This window comes from Podarcis bocagei, assembly GCF_964188305.1.
Source record: "Podarcis bocagei genome assembly, chromosome: 10".
NCBI classification, from domain to species: domain Eukaryota; kingdom Metazoa; phylum Chordata; class Lepidosauria; order Squamata; family Lacertidae; genus Podarcis; species Podarcis bocagei.
The window spans coordinates 36,653,004-36,676,279 of NC_138135.1; the positions used below are offsets into that span (position 1 = coordinate 36,653,004).

General features: G+C 44.2%; 1 protein-coding gene and 1 long non-coding RNA gene across 5 annotated transcripts in view; one reads left to right on the forward strand and one right to left on the reverse strand.

Annotated features, from left to right (window-relative positions):
- LOC308596826 lies at positions 1-20,644 on the forward strand. Of its 3 annotated transcripts, XR_014012719.1 has the most exons (5): positions 1-222; positions 3,590-3,734; positions 12,985-13,152; positions 18,086-18,277; positions 19,242-20,644. It is a non-coding gene; the product is annotated as an uncharacterized lncRNA (long non-coding RNA). The 3 variants fall into 3 exon arrangements; XR_014012720.1 differs by lacking the exons at positions 18,086-18,277; positions 19,242-20,644 and having other exon boundaries at positions 5-222; positions 12,985-13,336; XR_014012721.1 differs by lacking the exons at positions 18,086-18,277; positions 19,242-20,644 and having other exon boundaries at positions 6-222; positions 3,644-3,734; positions 12,985-13,336.
- Positions 12,009-23,276, reverse strand: part of ERP27 (endoplasmic reticulum protein 27) — a 20,699-nt gene continuing 9,431 nt past the window's right edge. For both annotated transcript variants that reach the window (XM_081212105.1, XM_081212104.1), the window contains 4 exons: positions 20,702-20,818; positions 17,513-17,638; positions 14,340-14,537; positions 12,009-12,498 (listed from right to left, as the gene is read on the reverse strand). In XM_081212105.1, the coding sequence (XP_081068231.1) occupies positions 12,451-12,498; positions 14,340-14,537; positions 17,513-17,638; positions 20,702-20,818 (489 nt within the window). In that variant the 3' untranslated portion in view covers positions 12,009-12,450. The remainder of the gene's footprint in view (positions 12,499-14,339; positions 14,538-17,512; positions 17,639-20,701; positions 20,819-23,276) is intronic.

A 23,276-nucleotide genomic window follows, 5' to 3' on the forward strand; every position in this document is an offset into this window, starting at 1 on the left:
TATAGTAGCCCAATGTACACATTCTGCTCAGGTGTAAACCTACAGGAGAAGATGGGGGCAAGTGTCCACCTGTACTCACAGAGGCTCCCCATGTGATTTAGAACTCTACACAACTGAGATCTAAATTGGAGCCTCCTCAGATCTCTGCCCTCCCTGAGCTGGAACCTAGAAGACACTCATTCCTGCTCATGTGTAGGTTTTACAGCCAAGTTTTTGCTCAAGGTTTGTATGAGCTATGGGCAGAGGGTGGATGGTATACCGACAACAGCCATTGTTTAGTGTCTCCTTGGCCCAATACTGTGTGTAGGCTCTCACAGCCAGTTCCGACAGAGGTGTTTCCTGGTTATGGAAGATCTATGGAGCACAGCAACTCCTGTGGTGATGCTGCACCAAGTGTCCAGGTGGGCACAGTTGGATCAGATCAACTCCTCGAAACATACCCACCCAGGTCTCAGTAGATCAAATTATGGGTGAGTGTGGTCTTATTATGTAGTGATGCAGCATTAAACAGCATCACACAAAGGTCAGTGGGCACAGCAGGTTCTTAATTGTTCAACAAGGCAGAGATGCCTTCATCTTCCATGGTAACTTATCACTTCCCTTGGCTCTGTCTTACACTACCTATAATCATTGAAATTAGGGTGGCATTATCTCTGTGTCCTTGCCATAGTCATGCAGCCTACCTCCATGCAACAATACACACCTTTCAGTGGGCATTTTGGCTGTTGAGACAGCCACTACCTCTTCTGCTTCATAAGGAGGTTGTTAGTGGTATTGGAAAAACTAGTTATGTGGCAAGTGACTCAGCCTTGCGGTCGGTGGAGGTAGACGTAGAGGTTTGGTTCTAATTCCAAATCCTTGTCTTGGCTCATTAATTCCCAAGAACCACCAAAACGTACCAGACTGCCCTCCGTAACAGCCACAAGAGCCACCCACAGAGTATCTATCGTGCCATATTTTGGTTCCATCAAGACAAGAAGGAAATCTCAGGGAACGGAGAGTCGTAGAAGCAAATTGTCTCATCTCATTGTCATACTCCTACAGGTGTCTTCTGCAATATCACACCAAAATAAGATAACTCAATATTCAAAAGGCTGAATACTACGCATCTAGTGTACCAGAGGTTAAGAGCACTGGGCGTAGAAAGCAGGGACTTGCACAGGAATAAGTATTATCATCCAAGCAAAGTCCCAAAGGATATTCCAGCTAAAATCTCAAGGCTGTGTGGGGCAGTAGGAAGACTGGCATGGGGCTTCTCCAAACTTTGCCTTGAGATTAATCCGTTTCAGTTCTCCTTTTCTGAATGTGTGGGCTTTGGAGGAGAAGGACTTGTGTTGCTCATCATTAATGACATCACAGACACTACCCAATAGTCATCAACAACTCTCATAATTGCAATGCAGAAAGAACTGCAATTTTGCAGTGACCCCACATTATGAGCTGTTAGAGAAAGCATAGTATTTTATTTTATTTTATTTTATTTTATTTAACAGAATTTTATACTGCTTAACTGTAAATAAAATATCGAAGTAGTTTACCAAGAATATAAAATATACATTTAAAATGTCAATGAAAACCAGTGTTAAAATCAAACTAAAATAAAAGCATAATGAAATAACACAACAGTTAAAAGTATGTTCTATAAGCCACAATTGTGGATAGAAATGCATGTTGGCTTTACATGTTCTTTAAACAGAAGCACTCCTTGGGATGGGGAACATCTGTACAGCTGCTTCACTAGTCTATGACATTGACTTGCAACAAACTAGAGTGGAGCAGCTGCGGTCAATTTTTCTTGCAATAACTCATGGCAAAGGTTTTGTTCACACTAGCTAGTGGTTCATACCAGTTCATACCAGATAGCATCCTGGGATGGGACAGATCATCAGCTGGTTTCAACTGGTCTAATAAATATGTTCTCCATTAAATATCTGCAGCAACACCATTCATAGTGCTTACACATGTTGGTCCCAAATGTTCTCAAAAGTGCTGACTTGAGCCTTTTGAGGAAATCTTCTGCCCCCACACTTGACAACTACTCCACTAACTGGAGGGTCTTGTGAGGACATCTGACAGCAACTTTCTATATTTTAGCACTCTGGCTGTGGCCAGCTGTGGGAGGATAGAGGATGGCTTCTTGGCCACACAGTGGTTTAAGGGCTTGTTGTTTCGAATGTGGTTTTCTAGACAAGAGAGAAAAGGAATTAAAGTTTACCAATGTACATAACAAGCCTCTTTAAAAAGTTGTCTCTATAATTATCTATGTACACTCGTGGGACAGGCATTGAGGAAACATCTCCTCATGAACACGTTAGCATAACCACAAGGTCCCTGTATATCCTGTTTTGTTTTTCCTCTGGCTTATTTGACTAAAAATGATTCACATTGCTACAATCTGAGAGGCAAATCAATATAGCTGTTCTGCTCCTTATTTTGTAGTTATCCAGCTCTTCATAGACTCATAGAACTATATAGTGTTTGAAGGGACCCCAAGGGTCATCTAACCAAACCCCCTGCAATGCAGAAATCTCAACTATCCATGAAAACATCCTTGTGGCCTATTCCCTTTGAACATGTTATACCCCTCAATTCCTACATTCCCATCATGGGTCTCATCCCACCAGGTTTCGGTAATGCCTACCGAATTTGCCATCCTGTATTAAAAGCTCCAATTCATCTTGCTTGTTTCCCATACTCTGTGCATGTGTTATAAAAGTTATACAGTGCCTTTGGCTTTTGTTATTTGCATGAAATGGGGACATGGAACCTGTGGCTCTCCAGAGGCTGTTGAATTCATCATCCCTGATGATTGGCCACGCTGACTGGGACCAGCAGTGGATGGAGTAGTGGTGGGGTGGAGACACTTGTCTGACCTCCCAGCAGATGAGTCGCTGCTCCAGGAGGAGGGTGAGGATCAAGGTGGTTTGGTGCAAGAGCACCAGCAGAGCCACTGCAACTCTCCTATTAGCTCGTATGCACTGTGCCACCCTCCCTGACACCTTGCCCTTCCCTTTAAGCAGCAGCCATTCACCTGCCAGGAGGTCAGGAAAGTACCTCTACCCCACTCCACTGTCCACTACTGGATGTCATGAGACCCGTGGAGACATTGCAGAAAGGGTAGTCAGATGAGGTTGAGGAAGCATGCAGGGAATTGGAGGAGGCCGACCCAAGGGAAGATCCTAGCAAGTTGAGGGATGAGCACTTAGGACTGCACAGGAGATTGACCCAGGGATGGTCCTAGTAAATTGGGAGGTGGGAGGTGGGGATCTGGATTCAGGGGAAGGGTCTAGTGGCCTAGCAGAAGAACAGCCTGCCTCTATGGTATTGGACACCCTATGCACCTCATCCCCTCAAGGAAGACACCCAGGAATACGTCTGACAGGGAGCCAGCTATGTCACTTCCACCTTTGTCTCCAAAGAAGCACGGGAACAGTACTGGTTCAAGCAAACCTTCCATGTCCTGCCTGTGTGAATAGCTGTGCACACCCCACTCTCAGAGGGAACATGTCAAGTGTTGGATCAATAGCTTAGTTTCACCTAGTCATGTATCATAGTACTCTGTCATGCCTTACCTGTGTGTAACCTGTAGACCCATGGTGGAATGCTGTACTGAATTCATCAATAGAACTTTCAAAACCTCCAGACGTGACAACAGTTCAAGTTCCGAGTTTAAGGGGGAGAGACAGGACACTGGCTGGAACCAATGGGATTTGGATCCAAACAACTTTTGGAAGGTAAAAGATTTCCTAGCCCTGGTATAAAAGAATTACAAGTGTGTGACACTTAAGTATTTAAGGCAAGGCCCTCCTACGAAGTAAATGTGTTCTGAAGCCTAATTTCCCAAAAAGAGATTTGCCTATGAAACCATTACATTTCACCATGTGCTGAGATCGTGGGAAATTTCTTGTGACACTTGGCCATATGATATGAACATCCTCCTGCTCTGAGGATCTTTGGACACCCAGCAGTCAGTGGAAACAGTACAGGACAAATAGAAATGTATGGATTTTGCCAATAGGACTGATAAAGGTATGGCACTGGTTTTGACAAATTTTCTCTTTGCAGATGGGATGATGGAAATGTTCCTTTCAATTGGGGAATATTCAAAATGTCTGGATAATTATAAGTTCAGATAAATAGGAGTGGTGATGATGACATGAAGTTCTATGGATGTGAAGGTCAAACTGAAATGATGAGATCAGATTCATTAGGCAATACAGATCAGTAAGGTTGAGTTGAGAGTTTGTGTTGACCATGTTCAGTGGAGGCAGGACAAATGGAGAACTTAACCCAAGAAGAGCCCAGATAGATCATCCCAAAGGCCCATCTGGTCCAGCATCCTATTCTCACAGTGGCCAACCAGATCCTTGAGAAGCCTGCATGCAGGACATGAATGCAGCAGCACTCTTCCCCGCCCCCAGGAGTCCCAGCAACTGTCGTTGACATTGCAGAAGGTGCATATCTTATCTGCCATGAACTTTTCTTATTCCTTCTTAAAGAAATCCAAGTTGGCTGCCTTTGCTACTTGCTGTACTAGCAAATTCCAGTTCAACTACTGTATGTGCTCTGTGAAGAAGTGATTCCTAACCAGTCACTTCTGTGCAGCAATGATCTCTCTATCCATTCTAGGCAGTAGGAAAGCAGATGTGGGGTTTTGTGTCTGTAGGCGTGCCTGCAATACGTTCCTGGGTGTTGTTGTTGTTTACAAGTTGGTGATTTGCGTGTGTGTGTTTTTGCACTGCCAGTTCCCAGCACAGTAGAACCCAGAGCTTTAACCGCATGCCAATTCCACTCACGCCGTTGTGCCAAGATCCCATAGTAGGGCTGTTCAGCTTTGCAGCTCTGGTGTTGACTCAGTGCAATTCAGAGTGGAAAATGAAATCCTGAGATGAGAAGAATTAGCAAGGGACAAACGGAGGCACCCAAGAACTTGCAAGTGGCCTTGTAAGTTGCAACAAGAGGCTGTTTTAGAGGATAGAGATCCTTTGACTCAGCGCTGTGGGCCATGCAAGTCCATCTCATTCCCTTGGCTGTTGTGTCCTGCTGCTGCTGCTGCTGCTGTTGCTGCTGCCGCCACCGCACATTGCTGCTGGTAACTCCACTTTCAGAGATGGGGGCGGCTGAGCAGGGATTAGGAGAACAAGAGTGGCCTTTTACTCCTAGCTTTGCCCTTGGGGACAGGGGGTGTTCTGTGGTTTCTCTGCTCTGCAGTACTTAGCAGTTCCCCTCAAGTCAAATGCCTTCCTGAGAGACAACGTGGCAACTGTTCACATGGCAGCAGCAATCTGTCAGGGTTAGAAAGGGTATGCCAAAAGCGAAGCGGGATAGCTCTCTGCCACATCTTGGATGCAGCAATACTCTTCATCTGTAGCAGCCTTCCTCCTCCCCACTCTCCCCACCCCAGTCTGACTCAGCAAGCACTTCAGTTAAAAGCCAGTCAGCTATAAACTCCCCCCCCCCGCCAACTACATTTTTACAATTCTGCTGTAAAGTGAGCCCCTTGCAGACTACCTTTTCGCTAGAGACTCTGACAGGATGCATTTTATACACCCTTGCTGAAGAAAAACAAAATCTTAAGTATTGAATTGGACCAAGCAATGCTTTTTGTTTCCCATAATACTGTTGTGAGGTTTGGGCGGGGGGGCGGTCAGCCTGCATGATGCCAGAATCCCTTGTGATCCTGGAATCCTAGGTCCAGCAAGGGCTAAAATCTAATGTAGGATTCCATTGTTGAATTAGCCAAGGATTCTCATTACTATTTACGCGAGTACTGTACAGTCCTTAGTATGACAAGCGAAGTTTCTCCGTGTCAGAGGGCAAATGGATGGGCCCTTCTTCCTCACCTTGCTGGTAGTGAGAAAGACAAAAGCCACTTGTGTGAGAGAGAGCTGGAAGGAGGCTGCTGGCAGAAACCAGAGATTGATTTCTGCTTGATTTCTGCTTGAATCCAAGGCTGTGACTATGGGAGAAGCAAGAGCCCCTTGGAGTGTTAATGCTTTGATCTGCATCGTAGGCTCAGGTTAGATATATGTGTAAATAAACCATATATATTAAAGACACTACAGTCTCTGCTGTCCCTCTTTCCAAGGAAACCGAGCCCTGAACCCCCTAGATTTCCACACTGCTTGGAGAGTGGGGTGGGAAACAAGACTTAATGCAACTCTCACCTAACAGCTGCCATCCCATCCGGCTTTCTGAACTGTTTCTATGCCAGCTGGTTGTTATAAGAACCGTAACTTTCAAGACCTGGAGGATGAGCTTGCTTTTCCCCCATCCTGTTTTCTTTGGGAATCTTTATAAAGCTGCTCCAGGATGCACTTCAGCTAAAGAGTGCTTTAAAGAAACAACCAACTAATTAAATACATCCAGGTTTAGGCCTTAAAGCTGTACTGCTGTAAGATTTTCCTTCAAGTGGCTATTACAAGATCCTGGAGAGGAGCTGTCTCATGCCTTAATCATGGGTCTTTCTTGACACACACACACACACCCAGTTTTGATGCAACAATTTCCCAGGTGGGACTCTTCAGACACCCTTTTATTGCACACTCATGATTATATGTGCTCATGATGTTAATGAGGAGCTCACACATGAGCTATCACTACTGTTTGTGCCTGCAAAAGTTTGGTCATGTTGCTTTATTCCCAGTCTGTGCATATCCTGTAATCTCCTGTTGGAATCCCATATTTATTATACCACAAATGTTCTTTTTATTTTTGTTCCACTTTTGTTGCACTATAACCCCTCCAGACAGCAATAATGTGGCAGCGTAGGGAAAGCATTGGAGAACAAACTAAAATAGAATAAACCCACCACTAACGTGGCATTGCAATTCATGGAACTTTGGAGTGTCAGGCATAGCCCTACTGGCTTTAGCCCAAACGTAGCAGAGTTTTCCTGCACAGCGAGGAAGCTAGTTGCGGCAGTAATGACTAGTCAGCTAGACTCAGAAGAACTATTTACAGGATTTATTAAAAGGAAAAATAAAACCAGCAGAGTTTCTGCATACAAATAAAAGCAAATAAATCCTCTTTCTTTCTTTCTCTCTCTCTCTCATAACCATACACAGCACTTCTAACTCCTAACACACCTCACATCAAACTGTGCTAGCAATCCCTAGATAACAGAGTTGAGTGCTGCTCGTTAACCAATCAGAGTGAGTAGTTTCTAGGTCAAGCAGACCTGGGCTTTCTGCCAAGAGTAAATTGACACCACCTTGAGTTAATTGGTGAAGCTAGAATCTGCAAGTTTCCCACAAGAACCAATTAACAGAAACTGAAACCGAAACTGAACACCCCCTCACAGATTCTGCTGAACAATTAACTCCAAATACACCTATGTAGGAGATTATTTTTCCAGCAAACCTAAACCCTTGCACATTCGCTTGTTCTTTACCTTTGCCAATGGTTTAGTTAACACATCTGCTACATTTTCTTCACTTGACACATAAGTACAGGTGATTACATTGTCTTGTACACAGCAACGTACATTTTGGTATTTTACAGAGATATGTTTGGAACGTGATTTGAAACCCTCTGTTTTACTTAAGGTTATACAAGCTTGATTATCAATGTAAACTTGTACTGGTTCTCCACAATTTACATTTAAATCTGTTAACAAATGCTTGAAATAAATCACCTCGTTGCACAATTCACTCAATGCGGCATACTCTGATTCCGTTGATGACACACTTACAATGTCTTGCTTGCGTGACCGCCAGCTGATTAAAGCTCCACCGACCATTATGACTAGTCCTGTGACAGATTTTCTATCTGGCAAATTTCCCCAGTCACTATCACAGTAGCAACTCAACATTTCGTCCTCGGAAGAATTTAATTGTAACATATAGCCAATTGTCTGTTTGAGGTACCTCAGAACTTGTTTTACCCCTTTCCAGGCATTTAGTGTGGGTTTTGAGACCAATCTACTTAATATGCCTACTGCATAACTAATATCAGGTCTGGACCACTGTGCTATATACAATAAACTTCCAATTACAGAGTGATATACATCAGGATGTTCAAATTCAGGACTCTCATCTGTATGAAGTGTTTTTATGAAACCTGGATCCATAGGCACCGCTGCCCCTTTGCAATCCTGCATCCTGTATGTAGTCAGTAGTTGTTTAACTTTGTTCTGCTGACTAATTAGGCAGCTGCCATCTTGGGCCCAGCACACTTCCAACCCTAGATATGTCCTAACCGGGCCTAAGTCTTTCACTTTGAACTTACTGGACAATTGCTTGGCAAACCTTTTAGTTTGTTTATCTGTTTTACAGGCATACAATACATCATCTACATAAATCAGACAAAACTCTTGATCACTGCCTGTACCACGTACATAAACACAATTGTCAGCTGTACTCTGCTTGAAACCAAATGACACTAAGGCCTCATGGAAACATCTGTTCCAAGATCTTGCAGCCTGTTTGAGACCGTATAGAGCTTTGTTTAATTTCAACACTTTATTGGAACCTGTCTCATAACCAGGCGGTTCAGCTAGATACAGGTCTTCTGATATTGGTGCATGTAAATATGCAGTCTGAATGTCAAAATGGTTTAACAGGAGTTTTCTCTTTGCTCCAAGCGTTAGGATCAGCCTTACACTGTCCCCCTTGGCAGTAGGGGAAAAAGTCTCGTCATAATCTTTTCCAGGCCTCTGAGAATATCCTTGAGCAACTAAACGAGCTTTGTATTTGTACTCTCCTGTCACCAGAGGTTTAAGTTTGTACACCCACCTGCAGCCTACAATCTTTGCCCCCTCAGGCGCTGCTACTGGTGTAAAAACCTTGTGCTCATTCAGAGAGGACATCTCTTCCTCCATTGCCTGTTTCCAGAGCTCTGCCTCCTCTTTTGGTAACTTTAACACCTCCTGAAAACTCTTGGGTTCTGCACTTACACTAAACACATTTGCAGTATCTGGGGAAAAACGCACTGGAGGCACTCCTTTGTTTTGTCTTTTAGATCTTCTGGGAGAAAATTTTTCTTCTGACCCACTTTCCTCCTCAGAACTATGACCTCTCTTTTGTTGCTTAGCCACTGGTCTCTGGCTAACTTCACTTTCCTGAGAGCTCTTATCTGAACTTTCCTCCCCCTCAGACTCTGATTCTCTGTGTCTACTTTCAGAGTCATGGAGCTCCTGGGAAGGTTCAAACCAAACCTCAGTATTGGCATGTAGTCTCTCCCAGCCACCATGTTCACAAAAACTGGCATTCCTGGAGATCACAATGCCATTTGTCCCTTCAGCAAAGCGGAAATCTTTTCCCAGCTCCTGGTAACCCACAAACACTAACTGTTTGGTCTTAGGATCTCCCTTCTTCCTCATTTGTTTCGGAATTAATACCCAGGCTTTTGATCCAAACACATGCAAATGGTCAATTTTAGGTTTTTTCTGAAACAATTTAAAGTACGGGGTTGTACCTATTGTTTGGTGAAAGAGCCTGTTTTGGAGATAACACGCGGTGAGCATGCTCTCCCCCCAATAAGACATGGGCAAATCAGCATCATCAAGCATGGCAAACATCATATCTTGTAAAGATCTGTTTTTTCGCTCTGCAACGCCATTCTCCTCAGGGGAAAAAACATTCGTTTTCCTATGCCCAATGCCACGCTTCTGTAACCAATCTTTAAAGGCATTTGACATAAATTCGCCACCTCTGTCTGTCTGAATCCTTTTGAGTTTAACAGACAGAAATCTTTCCACAGATGCCACCCAGCCTTTAAACTTAGTGAACACGTCACCCTTATTCTTCATGGGAAAAACCCAAGAGTAACGCGTGGCGTCATCCACAATTGTTAGTGAAAAACGCGATCCACCCCTGCTTACAGCAAATGGACCAATTACGTCCATGTGAACCAGCTGTAGCGGTGCTTCACTAACTCTGTCACTTCTGGGGTAAGAGACTCTGTGGGTTTTAACCTTTTTACACACATTACAATCAAGGTACTTGTTACAACTCTTTAAATTACCCCCATCAGCCAATTCAGACATTTTTAGTACACTTTTCCAGCAAGCATGCCCCATTTTCCTATGCAATAAGTGCACACAGTTGTCATGTATAGCTTTGTTATTCACTGCAGGCTGAGATTTACTGACTACTGCTGCAACTTGAGATCCTGCTTTAAGCCAAAACAAGCCTCCCTCTGACTTAGCAGTGCCTAAAATCTCACCAGCCTTCTTAATAATGCAACTGTCTCCTTCAAAATACACTTTAAACCCAGCTTTTAGCAAACAATCTACAGACATCAGATTGCTCCTTAATGACGGCACACAAAGTACATTTTGCAGACATTCACGAAGACAAGGAACAAAAACTGCACCCCCCGAAATCACTTCGGATGTACTTCCGTCTGCTAGAGCCACCTGGCTGCGCTGTGCTGAGTTCTTGGAAACAAACAAGTCATCTGAATTCACGATGTGGCGAGACGCTCCCGAATCGACCACCCAGACCGCTTGTTTCTCATCAGCAATCTTGACCTCGCCGGTCACCAGCTGAGCCGACTGTTTTCGTTTGAAGAATTTCTTTTTACGCTGCTGCTGCAGATCTCGTCTCTGCTCCTGCACCGGCAACTGAGACTTGACCAACTCCGGACATTGTCGTTTTAGATGCGCTGAAGACCCACATCGGAAACAACGCCTAACAGCAAACGCTGACTCCTCACCGGTACGCTGCTTTTGCTTCACCTCTGGCACGGCATGAGAACTCCTTCCAAACCGCCCACCTGTAGAAGCCTCTGCAGCCAACAACCTTTCTTGCCTCTTCTGCCATTCTTCAATCAAACGCCCAGTAACGTAACTGACTGATAAATCATGCTCCTGTATGCCTTCTAGAGACAAAACTAAATTATCCCAGCTTTCCGGGAGAGAACTCAAAATAATAGCCACCTTCTCCTGCTGGTCTAACGCACAGTCTCTTTCCTGTAGCGCAGAAAACTTTAACTGTAAACTGTGTAGGTGTTCCTGCATTGTAACCCCAGGCTGTAACATTGCCTTGTACAATGCCTTGCGAATGAACAGCTTGGAAACCGCTGTCTCACGCACATGGAGTTCTTTAAGTGCTTGCCACACACCTCTAGCTGTCTTGATTCCCCTCACATAGGGCAACTGGGAATCTTCCAGCCCCAAGACAATTGTGGCCCTTGCTCTTTGGTCTTTATCGAGGTCTTCATCATCAGGCTTCGTAGGAAACTTACTTACCACTTGCCAGAGACGATCCCTCTGCAGCACTGCCTGCATGCGTTCCGACCACAGCAAGTAATTGGAGTCATTCAGACGCTCAAAAGCCATCTGAACTGGTTGTGAGGCCATCTTGAGAGCGATGTCCCTGGAACCCGGAACCAGCTACTCACGACCACCGAGAGAGAAAACAGGAACCACAGCACCCAGCACTCACACGCTGCAGCTGTTGTCCTTGTGTCCGCTGCGTCACCAGCTCACCACGGTCAGGAACCAGCCAGAGAACAACAACTTCTGGAACTACTGGAACCAACGCCGTTGATGCTGACACCACCGCAACTCAGGCTGGCAGTACAATGCCCATAACCTCATGGAACTTTGGAGTGTCAGGCATAGCCCTACTGGCTTTAGCCCAAACGTAGCAGAGTTTTCCTGCACAGCGAGGAAGCTAGTTGCGGCAGTAATGACTAGTCAGCTAGACTCAGAAGAACTATTTACAGGATTTATTAAAAGGAAAAATAAAACCAGCAGAGTTTCTGCATACAAATAAAAGCAAATAAATCCTCTTTCTTTCTTTCTCTCTCTCTCTCATAACCATACACAGCACTTCTAACTCCTAACACACCTCACATCAAACTGTGCTAGCAATCCCTAGATAACAGAGTTGAGTGCTGCTCGTTAACCAATCAGAGTGAGTAGTTTCTAGGTCAAGCAGACCTGGGCTTTCTGCCAAGAGTAAATTGACACCACCTTGAGTTAATTGGTGAAGCTAGAATCTGCAAGTTTCCCACAAGAACCAATTAACAGAAACTGAAACCGAAACTGAACAGCAATGTCAAGAGCCAACTACCTGGCAGCCTGTCCAAAGCTAGCAGATCCCAGCAGCCCTTAATCTCATTGTTTGCAAAACAGGGCAGAGCTTGAATTACCAAAGAACAAAAGTGAAAAGGTGGAGCTGGTAAAGTAGGAAAGGCAATGGGCAGACCCAGATTATACCTTTAAAGCATATTCAATGCACATGTAAAGCACATGACTTCCCCCAAATAACCCTACAGTTCCCATATATCTCTGGTGAAAGCCAGAGGTATAATGTGGGTCTGCCCAATGTGAGCATTTATGGGAGGATCAAGGAAGTATTGGACTCGGCTGACATGGTCTGGCACATTTCTGTTGTGTGACTGTTGGTTGCTGCTGATTATCCCCCAACCCCCCAGGACAAGAGTATGCGCAGAACTACAGCAGGAATTAGGTTGTGGCTGGAGGCTGTTGGAACAGAGTCAGAGTTCCTCTTTGAAGATCTTATCCTCTGGCTTAGAGTTTTCTTTCTGAAATAAAGCAGAACAAAAGGAACCACGTCAACATGATTTTTAGTGGAAAGATGAACTGGGAGTGGAGACACTTGAGATCCTGAAAGAGCACTTGGTGTCTCTCGCTGTGCATAGAACCATAGAATTGTAGAGTTACCCTGAGAGCCATCTAGTCCAAGCCCCTGCAATGCAGGAATCATTTGCCCAACATGGGGCTCCAACCCACAAGCCCGAGATCAAGAGTGTCATGCTCTACCAACTGAGCCACATTAATATGGGGGCTAATCTCTTACACCATTTTAGTTTTCCTACCATCACTCATACAAGACCTCTGAAGGCAGGAAATCTCTGTTGCATATATATATTCTGCTGTAATTGTATAAAATTTTATTGTATCGCTGTATTTACCTGTTATCTGCTGGTTACTGTAGGAAATCTGGAGTGCATATGCCTATAATATTATACATATAATGAATGTTTCTTGTGATTTTTTTCATTTTTTAGCAGAACAAGGAGGTAGGGAACTCGCTTCGCATCAAGATTAAAGAGCAAGACAGGAATTAGGAGGAAAAAATATGTGCAGATAAATTTGGCACCGAGATATTCTGAAGATCCATTCGCTAGTGGATCTCTTCTGTCTCCACAACAGCAGCAGGCCCCATAATTCCTAAGGTTTCCTCTTTCAAGGAAATGAGGCAGAGTTGCTTTTGCCAGTTCCCAAACTTTCCCCCATCATCTGGAGTCCCTGTGCCCTGACTCTTGCATGTATATTCCACCACAATTCCCCAGTTTTCCATGAATCCAAAACCTCCCTACCCAAATCCTGGAAAAACAAAAATAAAACAACGGAACTAAACATTTCCATTGCGGGGCACCGGGGGGGGGGGGGAGAGAGAAAAATCAAGCTGTGTAGCCAGAGGAGAAAACATACAAACTGAATGTAATTGTTCACATTTGTTCCATTTGCATAATTTATTCCAATCCTATAATTTCAGATTTAAGAAATTATTTTTAGCACAGATCTCTAAATCTTTTGAGACTGCACAACTTTCCAGAAGCAGAAATTATTCTACTTCCATGATAGACTGAGCTACACAGAGATGCTTTCTACATGGACACTTTTTCTTAGGGAAGCGATAGAGAAGATTTCACAAGCACCCAAGAGGACGTGTATTGTGACTCTGAACTGGCTCAGGGGAAGCTATGGATGGTTATGCTTGATCACTGATGCAATAGCACTGCTATGACCCACTAATAATTCAGAACTATGTTGACAGATGGGGATGCACACAGTACCTGCTATGCCAGAAATGATCTGCATTATTTAGGATGAGTTAAATGCACCTTTGCATTTAGACATCATGATTTTAAAAAGAGGCACTGGGAGGGCTGACAGTTATCAGAATCTCACCTGGTAGGGATGAGTGGGTTTAACCCTTTCCTCCCCTGGTGTAGCCCTGATGAATATAGCCCCTTAGTAGCTGTTATTTACATTGGAAGGAAATCATCCACAGGCACCAATAAGAGACCTTAGCATTCCAGGAAAGTGTTAAACACCTCCATCACCACCAGTGGCTGCCTTGATAATCATCAATCCTCTCTGCCCCCCATTGTCTGATATTTGCTTTTTTAAAAAAAAAAAAAAGGTATAAAGATACACTTAATGTCACATCTAGTTTGGTCCTCTGTTTATTATTTAGGTGCAAAAGCATTGCTCTGAAACACTACCAGCTGTGTCAGGTATAAAACTAGACATCAGATTGAAGTGGGAAAGTGGGAACAACATTTCCAGGGAGTGGGGTTGATAATCGAGCAGAAAGCTGTGATTGGTCAGCCCACTTGTCATCCTGTGCACTCACCAATTCCTTTCTCCGTAAGAAACCATTGCAAAAACCCCTTACAGTCTCCAGGGAGACTTCATCCACGGACAGCACCTCCTGCTCCTCATCTGGAGTGTGGAATGCAGCCAGTGCAGGCAGCTGAGACTTCTTCAGGTGAAAATAAGACATAACCCTGTCATTGCCCTTTGCACGGACGTCCACTGAGATAAATAGAATCTTCAAGGAGGCAATAGGAAAGGCGTAGAGATATTTTAGAATGCTCACACAGGCAAATGAATGTTATCACACAGATTATGAGAGCTCAGAGGAGTTCCAGTAACCTAGATACAGTGGTGCCTCACAAGATGAAAATAATCCGTTCCGCGAGTCTCTTCGTCTAGCGGTTTTTTCGTCTTGCGAAGCAACCCTATTAGCGGCTTAGCGGCTTAGCGCTATTAGTGGTTTAGCAGCTATTAAAGGCTTAGCGGATTAGCGGCTAAAAGGCTATTAGCGGCTTAGCGGCTTAGAAAAAGGGGGGGGAGCGAAAAAAATCGCAAGTCTCGCAAGACGTTTTCGTCTTGCGAAGCAAGCCCATAGGGAAATTTGTCTTGCAAAGTTTTTTAGCGGGTTTAGCGGGTTTTTTCGTCTTGCGAGGCATTCATCTTGCGGGGCACCACTGTATTTGCAAACTGTTGGCCTACAGGCCAGATCTCAACCCCAAACCATGTTTTGTGGCCCATCAGACACACAGCAGTAACATCATGGAGCTGGGCTAGACATGGGGATTCAAACCTCACCAGTCAACCCAGTGGCAGGAAGTAGAGGAAATCACATCCTCTCTACTTTTCAGATCTGAAGAGCAGAGAGGGCAGGTAACACTGGGGGTTCTGGTCTGGCCAGAGGGGTTTAGACCTTTCTGTGAAGCACCACGGTGAAGGGAATACCACTGTGTGCATCTGTAGTCAGAATCAGCTTTGGGTACTATGCACCTTGACTTGAGGAATGGTGTGTGTGTGTGTGTTGCTGTTTTGCCTTGAGCAGCAAAATGGGCCAGCCTTGCAATCTCCTCTAACTGAAAATAGCAAACCTGAATTAGCAGAGGGGACAGAGGAATGAGAGGCAAGGCCAATTGACAAGGGGGGTCTGGGCAATCAAAAGTGTGGAATGACCATCCTTAGGGGTTCCTCCAGACATCCTTTTTATGTGTCATTTCTTATGATTTGTGCTCGTGATAGTATCATCTGCAAAAACAAAAAGTCTAGAGTGGGCCTATATCACTTCCCATCCCAAAGTCATGCATTTCCATCTACCATTACTCACTTAGAAAAGATAAATGCTTCTGTGTCATGCCACCCTATTCTGTTCTTCATTTAAATTTCCATCAGGAATTTTCCCCACCTCCACCTGGAGAAGCCAGAGACTGAATCTGAGACCCTGTGCATGCAAAGCATTTGCTTGATCTCTGAGCTTTCCCATGTTTGTATTTTGTATGCAAATAATAATAAGAGATGGGAAAGCATGGTTTGCGGGATGGGATGGGGAGAGTGACTCAGAGCTGTGTGTTCCCCATGTTTGATTCTAGCTAGACTATGTGGACCAGACAGTTATGAAGCTCTGTCTTTAATATGGGTTCCGCATAATAGCACCATGGACTTTAGGCAAAGATTGTTGGACCTGCTCCTGCCCAAACACCAGCCTTTGATCCTGAATGTCTCAGAAGTCTTTTCACCTATTAAAATAACATTTGTGTAGAAGATGTTTGGAACTGAAAAGCTGGGGGAAAGAATTCACATGAGATCACCTACAGGTTTCTGAAGCCCCTGGTGTTTAGGTCAGTAATTTAAACAGAAGCAACAAAGAAACCTCTACGACATTATAAGCTCTGAAAATCTGACTCAGTGTCCTCAACGCAGTTCACCTGGCAAGTCCGAGGGAGGGTTGTGCTGCCATTTGAAGAAAGTTCTTCAGGCATATGGAATATTCAGAGACATCAGGAGGTGGCCAGTGGAACAGGAGCAGCAGTGCCATTGGCCACTCCAAGTTCTTTTCCAGAGTTGTGACTCAGATATATAATAAAAATGGAAGCTGGCCATCAGCGAAGGAAATGGATCCCAAAAGTCTTTTGAAATACATAGCATTTCTACTTTGGCAAGTGACTACTAGTATTAAACCAGAAGTTCCCCAATGAGTTTTCATGTATTCTACAAAGTTATTTTCAATTCTAATCTCATATCTCCATGACTGTTCTCCTGGGCTACATCCACACCAGACATTAAAAGCACTCTTATGCCACTTGGCTTCCTCCAAAGCACCCTGGGAACTGCAATTTGTTAAGGTTACCAAGAATTGTAAAGAAAGAGGTTCCTATTCCCTTCACAGAGCTGCAATTCCCAGCGTTCCCTGGGAAGAGGGATTGATTGTTAAACCACTCTGGGAATTGTAATTCTGTGTGGGGAATAGGGGTTTCCTAACAACTCTCATCACACTTAAGAAATTACAATCCCCAGGATGCTTTGGGAGAAGCCAAGACTGTTAAAGTGGTATAATAGTGCTTTAAAGGCATAGATGTGGCCCATATCTCCTGTTGCCACTGTCCATTCCCTTGCTGCCACCCCTGGGCTCAGTTGGCATGATTTCCTGAGCAGGGGGGCGGGGAGAACAAAGTGTGTGAAGTTAGTTCCTTCTCCTTCTCCTTTTCATTGCTCGCCTGCTGCTACTGGGGAGTGAGTCTTGGCAAGTGCTTGTTGATGCCAACAGCTGGTGTCAACCCCAGCAGCATAGCTAGCTGCTCGGGCACCTGGTGCGGGGGCGTGTCCTGCAGCCGGGAGCAGGGCAAGCTGCCCATGGGGCCAGACGAGCCTCTCCGATGCTTGGAGCCTTTCCGCCGCTTCCCCCTCAGCTGTAGGGCGGCTGAGGGAGAAGCAGTAGGCAGAGGTAAGTCCCATGCTGCCATTTCAGGCAGCATGGAACCTGCAGGTGCCTAAGCCACCACGTCACTCCTAAAAAGTTTTGTGAGCCCAATTTTTAATTTTTAAACTCATTTTGTCACCCACCCGGTGACGACACCCGGTGTGGACCGCACCCCTCGCACCCCCTTCCTCTGCCACTGGTCAACCCCGCTTTAGACTGGGGTGTGCCCAAGCATAAATTACTGCTTCTGTCTGGAAGGATAAAAAAACAACAACCTTGCACCCAAGTCACATCAGACTTACCTTCCCTTGGAAGAGAACTGCTGCTTCACGATAGTTGTCCATCATCTCCCCATGCTTTGGGGATGACTTGTCAGTGAACAAGAGAAGGTGGGTCTGAATGGTACTGTTAAAGAGACCTACTGCAGTCTGTCAATAGAGAAGGAGAAATAGGTTGATTAGAGATCTGAGGCACTCTTGGAGTACCAAGTCCTAAAACCTACAATGCTGAAAACATAAGGCTAGCCCTCAGAATCATGACAATGCTCCCTTGAGTTTGTATCCAAATAAAATAGGAGAATGCAATGGATTAAAAGCAGAGAGGCAAAGAGCAGAGGTGATTTACATTTCAGGATGAAGTAGAGCTGGACCGAGGTGGTGCAGTTGAATCTGCGCAAAGTTCAGGCAAGGCCAGCTAAGATGGTTAGTAAGCTAGGTGTTACTTGATTTGTCAGAACATTGATCAGTTTTGCTCTGATTAATCTATTTATCAACCCTCAACTGTTTTCCTCTTTGTGTCTGCGCATTGTATTTGTTAAACTGGCAAAAAAACAAAAACCCACAAATTAGAAGAATTCACAGGTGTGCTCTTTTTAGAACTGCTGGATTCAGACATAGGCCAATAGACGCCTGAATTCAAGCAAAAGAAGAGGCCTCTCAACACCTTCTTCGAACAACAAACAGGTTGTGCTATTAGTACAGGACTGTGCTATTGGCTGCAGCCCACCCCCAGCCCTCAATGGCTGCATACTGAGCTTGACATCCGCAACAGGGAAGCATAGGCAATTGGTAAGAATTTGTTATACATGAACAATTTCTAAGGTCAAGCCACATTAACCAACATCCTCCTTTCCTATTTTTGACTTCGATTTATATTTTGTTTGTATGTTACTATAATTGTTCAAAACAATAATAAAACCTCTCTCTCTCTCTCTCTCTCTCTCTCTCTCTCTCTCTCTCTCTCTGTGTGTGTGTGTGTGTGTGTGTGTGTGTGTGTGTGTGTGTGTGTTTTAAGAGTTGCTTGTAAGAGAATATGTTTCAGGTGAGGATTTGGAAACTCAAGATTTTCTCAAAAACACAAATCCAAGACCCAAATTGATGGTGGAATTAAAGATTTAGTTCCTAAGGGGGGTGTGCGCCTTTTGCTGTATTTGTGTTGTTGTTTAACCTGTAAGAATAAAAGCAATTAAACACCATTATTTTTTAAGGAAGTCAATATTTTTTTAAAAAAGACAAAAGCTTGATATTTTAAATCAAGGTCCTCTCCAGATGGAGGAGGATGATGATGGTGATGGTTGCTGTGTATTCTGCAGCAGGATATCGACCTTGACACAATAACAGTGGTGGATTTATCCTGATTTTGTTTGTTTTGAGATGCATCCCCTATGCTACCACATTATTGCTGTCCAAGTGGTTATATCGCAAGAAAAGCCAGACCAAAATACACCGGAACATTTGTGGTATTAAAAATTATGAGATTTTGGCAGGAAATTAAGGGGTGTGGAAGTGAAGCAAGGTTACCACCCTAAAACTTTTGCAAGCACAAACAGTATTGAAAGTAGGGCCTCGTGTGACAGCCCTGTTATTAGCATCATGAGCATAGGACAAGAATATATCGAGGGCGGGGGCTTGTTTGTTTGCTTGTTTGTTTGCATTTGACAAAGTTGATTCTCTACAGTTCACATTTGAGATTGCAGATCCCAGTTGTCCTTTTAATGTTCATCAATGTTAAGTCTTTGTGTTTGCCCTAAAGGTTGCTGGCTGTCCTGTCAAACACAGCTTTTAGGATCTTCAGCTCAGTCCATTACCTCTTTAATGGGAAGGATGCCCAACTGAGTTCAACAGGACTTACTCCCAGCATGCGAGAATGCATCCTTCACTGCTCCATTTCCATGTATTTTCTTTACCACTCTGCATGTACACTTTTTAATCACCATGGAATTCTATATTTCCTATTTTTTAAAAAACTTACGTGAGTCTTTATTCTAAACGTGATATATACCACCATTTGGCTTAAGCTGCTTCTCTGAGTTAGACTGCAAACCTTAAGAAGCGAAGGATGGAAAATCCTGCGGAAGTGTTACCACTGCAATGGCAACCAAGAACACACACACACACGCACAAATATACCTTTCTGATGCTATCATTCCCATTTAGAAAAACATAGCAGAAGCCTGGAAAACATTTCAACACCGATCTGAACTGTGTTTGAAAGCCACAAGTCCAAGCAGACTGGATGCTAACAACATGGAAAGTAGACCTGGAACTCTCCATATATCACTGGGAATGACTGAGCTGCACACACTAGCCCTCTGTGAATTGCCTCAAGTCACCTGGCACTGCCAATGGGCTTCTCGCATAGTTTCCCGTCGGCGGATAATTTGTCATCTGACTTTTTCCTTCCCCTTGCACTTTCCCCCCACCCATCGCCCACAAGCCAAACAAGGGCCTGTGGACACCCTACAGCTGACCTGCCACCTCCCTGTGCGCTACACCCACCCACAGGGAGACTGGCAGGATGGGGGGTGGGGGTTGAGAGAGGCTCTGTGTCAATAAAAAGAAGGGGAAGTGTGTGTGTGTGTGTGTGTGTGTGTGTGTGTGTGTGTGTGTATTTTCCAGAATTCACAAGAAAAGGTCAGAGAGTGCATTTCTCGAAGAGCCTTCCAGCTCAAGAGCTGTGGGATTTGGAGCATTGTGGGAGGTCCAGCGTACTAGGCCCTGCGTCAAGCTCCCCGCTCGGTTTCTCGGTTCACAGAAGACGGGAAGGTTGAAGGAGCAGCAGGTAGGAAAAATAAGGAAAGCTTAGGGAGAGAGACATCAGAACAGAAGGAAAGCCTGCTGGGTCAAGCCAGTGGCCCACCCAGTCCAGCATCCTCTTCTCACATTTGACAACCAGATGCCTGTAGGAAACCTGCAAGCAGGATTCAAGCCAAGAGCCCTCTTCCCTCCTGTGGTCTCCAGCAACTGGCATTCTGAACCATTGCTGCCTCTAACTGTGGAGGCAGAGCACAGCAACCATGGCTAGTAGCCATCGATAGCCACGGATTTGTCCATTCGTCTTTTAAAGCCACCCAAGTTGGTGGCCATCACTGCCACTATTCAATTAACTCATTCGCAGGGCAGTAACTTCATGGGTTTGTTCTCTCCAAAGTGAACTCGGTATTCAAATGCCTAGGTATAGCTCCAGCATGCTATAGAGACGTCCTTTCTTACCATAGGGTTGTACTCAGTTACCCAGCGGAGTTCATTGATCCGAACAAAGCGACTCAGCTTGGTGGCGTCAATTCCGCTGCTGTCTTTGATTTCCAGGTCTTGCCGCTTGTTATCCACCTGAAGCGAAGCAAATAGCCTCACCGTTGTCACCCATTGTCCCTTAAAACACTTGCAAAATCAACGACATGTGTCCTGGGAGGCAGGAAAGCCAACAGGGTCTCTGGGCCCAGTAAATTATTTGTATGATGCACCCAAACCTGCCCAGGGTGGGGTCCTTAGCCAGATTATGGAAGTTCTACGACCTCAGCCCCCCCCCAAAATATATTCATCTGTACGGTTAATCTCCATGCAACCCAGCTGTGAGGCAGCAACACATTATCTTTCCACTCCCACAAACACACAATACACATTCCTGTGTATGGTTCACTTTTGGCCTAAGATTTTCATGAGGACTATCCTACTGATTTATCCCAGAGCCTCGAATAAACTTTTTAATTTGCTCTTTTGCCATAAACTGAAGGGTATGATAGAAACATTTTAAAAATAAAATCAGATGTGACTGTTATCAGTTGCATTAAATTGCCCTAGACATTAGAGATATGGGGATTAGCAAGCAAACATTTGTGGGACCTCTGGAAAAAGGATCTTAAACCAACCTAAATCTCTTCCCTTTTTGAAAATATTTGCCTGCTCACTTCATTACTTCTAAACCTAATAAACACTGGCACAGGCATGTATGGATTTCCTGGAAACATTGTGCAAGCAAGAATCCTCTCCAATAAATAGAGGAATTTTTCCAGCAGATCAAGAAAAGAAAATATTCAGGCTCCACAAATACCGTTTTTTTGGAAAAGATTCTTTGACATCTTCCTGGATCTATCTTCCTGATGGACCTCTTAATAGGTGGCAGGCAGGAAACAAAACTCAACAAGAAATCCCAGAGGGATAATAAGGTGTTCAATTAATGTATTGACCCAGCAAGGCAAAGCTGAATCCTTGTGATTATTTTTTAAAATAAAATTATGGACGAGATATATGGAACTTAGGAATTGGCACATAGAAATCCTATACTGTCATACGCCATAAATGGAGTTGTCATTTCCAGAAACAGGTTTACCAACATAGTTCTCTTTTGCTTTTCCTGGTGAATTGCTAGCCCTCTTCAGGTCACAGCTGAGAGGACTGAGGGCTGAGTCTTCTCTCATCAGCTTGGAAGGAAAACAAGAGCAGCTCCATGGAAAGTAAAGAGTGTTAGACTGGCACTAAACTAAAGTGAGCCAGAGTACATAAAACTTTGGGATGGTTCCAAGGACCACCAGAGTCAGTGGAAAGTGTCTTCATTGGGGGTTGGAATAGACTGCAAACTACTGCAAGAACATTGATCAAGTCTAATGCTTTGCATTTCCCCCCTGTTCTAGAAAAAAAATCTGTGTGTGTGTGTGTGTGTGTGTGTGTGTGTGTGTGTGTGTGTGTGTGTTTTCTATTGACATACCTACAAACATTTATACACCCACATACACTGGGTGGTGTGACCCATCCAATCCCACTGGATTGGGCCAGGGCTCAAGAGTCATGTTATTTTTATTGCAAAAATGATGCTATCTCAAGCTGAAGTTCTTGGAAGACATGCAATGTGCATAAAGGTCGGGGGGGGTTAAAACAGGCTTTAACAAAGCTACATGCATAGAAACAGTTATTTATGAAGGGAACCAGGAATGTGTGTCTGTGGTTGTTGTTTCTTTAATGGCACAGTGTTTCTGAGCAAGTGCAGAGTCCCTTTGAAAGTAGAAGCTGTTGGGATGTTTTTACAAAGTCAATGGAAAGATGAATTTGTCATTCACAGAACTATAGGGAGTGTCAAAATGGCACCAAATGCAAATTCACCCCACGCCAAAGAGAACCCTGGAAAGAACAGGGGAGGAAATGCAAATGGGTTGCACAGGCAGAAAAAGTAAACCTTCGAAATAACTCCAATGCAGGGCAGATTTTACCTATGTTTCCTGGGAAATTAAGTCTTTTCTTCAATTAAGGGGGTTAAGCGTGGCAGAAGTTTGACAATCCCTGTTCTGCTCTTATCACAATGCATTAGGCTTGTCTCACTGAAAGCAATAGGCCTTAGAATCCGGGCCAGAGCCATAAACTGCTTGTATTAGTTTGACTGGAGTACAATAGTCATGTCTACCCAGAATTAGGTCCTTCTGCACTGAATGACATTTACTCCCAGGCAAGCGAGGAGGGATTGCAACTTAAGGCCACAGTGCTATCCACGCTTTTCTGGGAATAAGTCCCATTGAACACAGCTGGACTTGCTTGAATGAAGCAATAATTGTTTGATTAATTGCAGTCAGATTCATTTTCTTATGCATTTTTTCACAATTCTACAGATATTTTGTTCCGGACTCCTGCCTCAGTTCCCCGCACCTCTTTTCACTTCTTCCAAATTTATTCAAGGGAAGGCAGGCTGAGAGGGAACTATATAAATTCTTCAACTTTTTTGCAAGACGATTGGCAAAGCTGTATATCTACTCTGTCAACCTAGTTTAATTTTAGCTGCATCTATTTGTTTATCTCATAT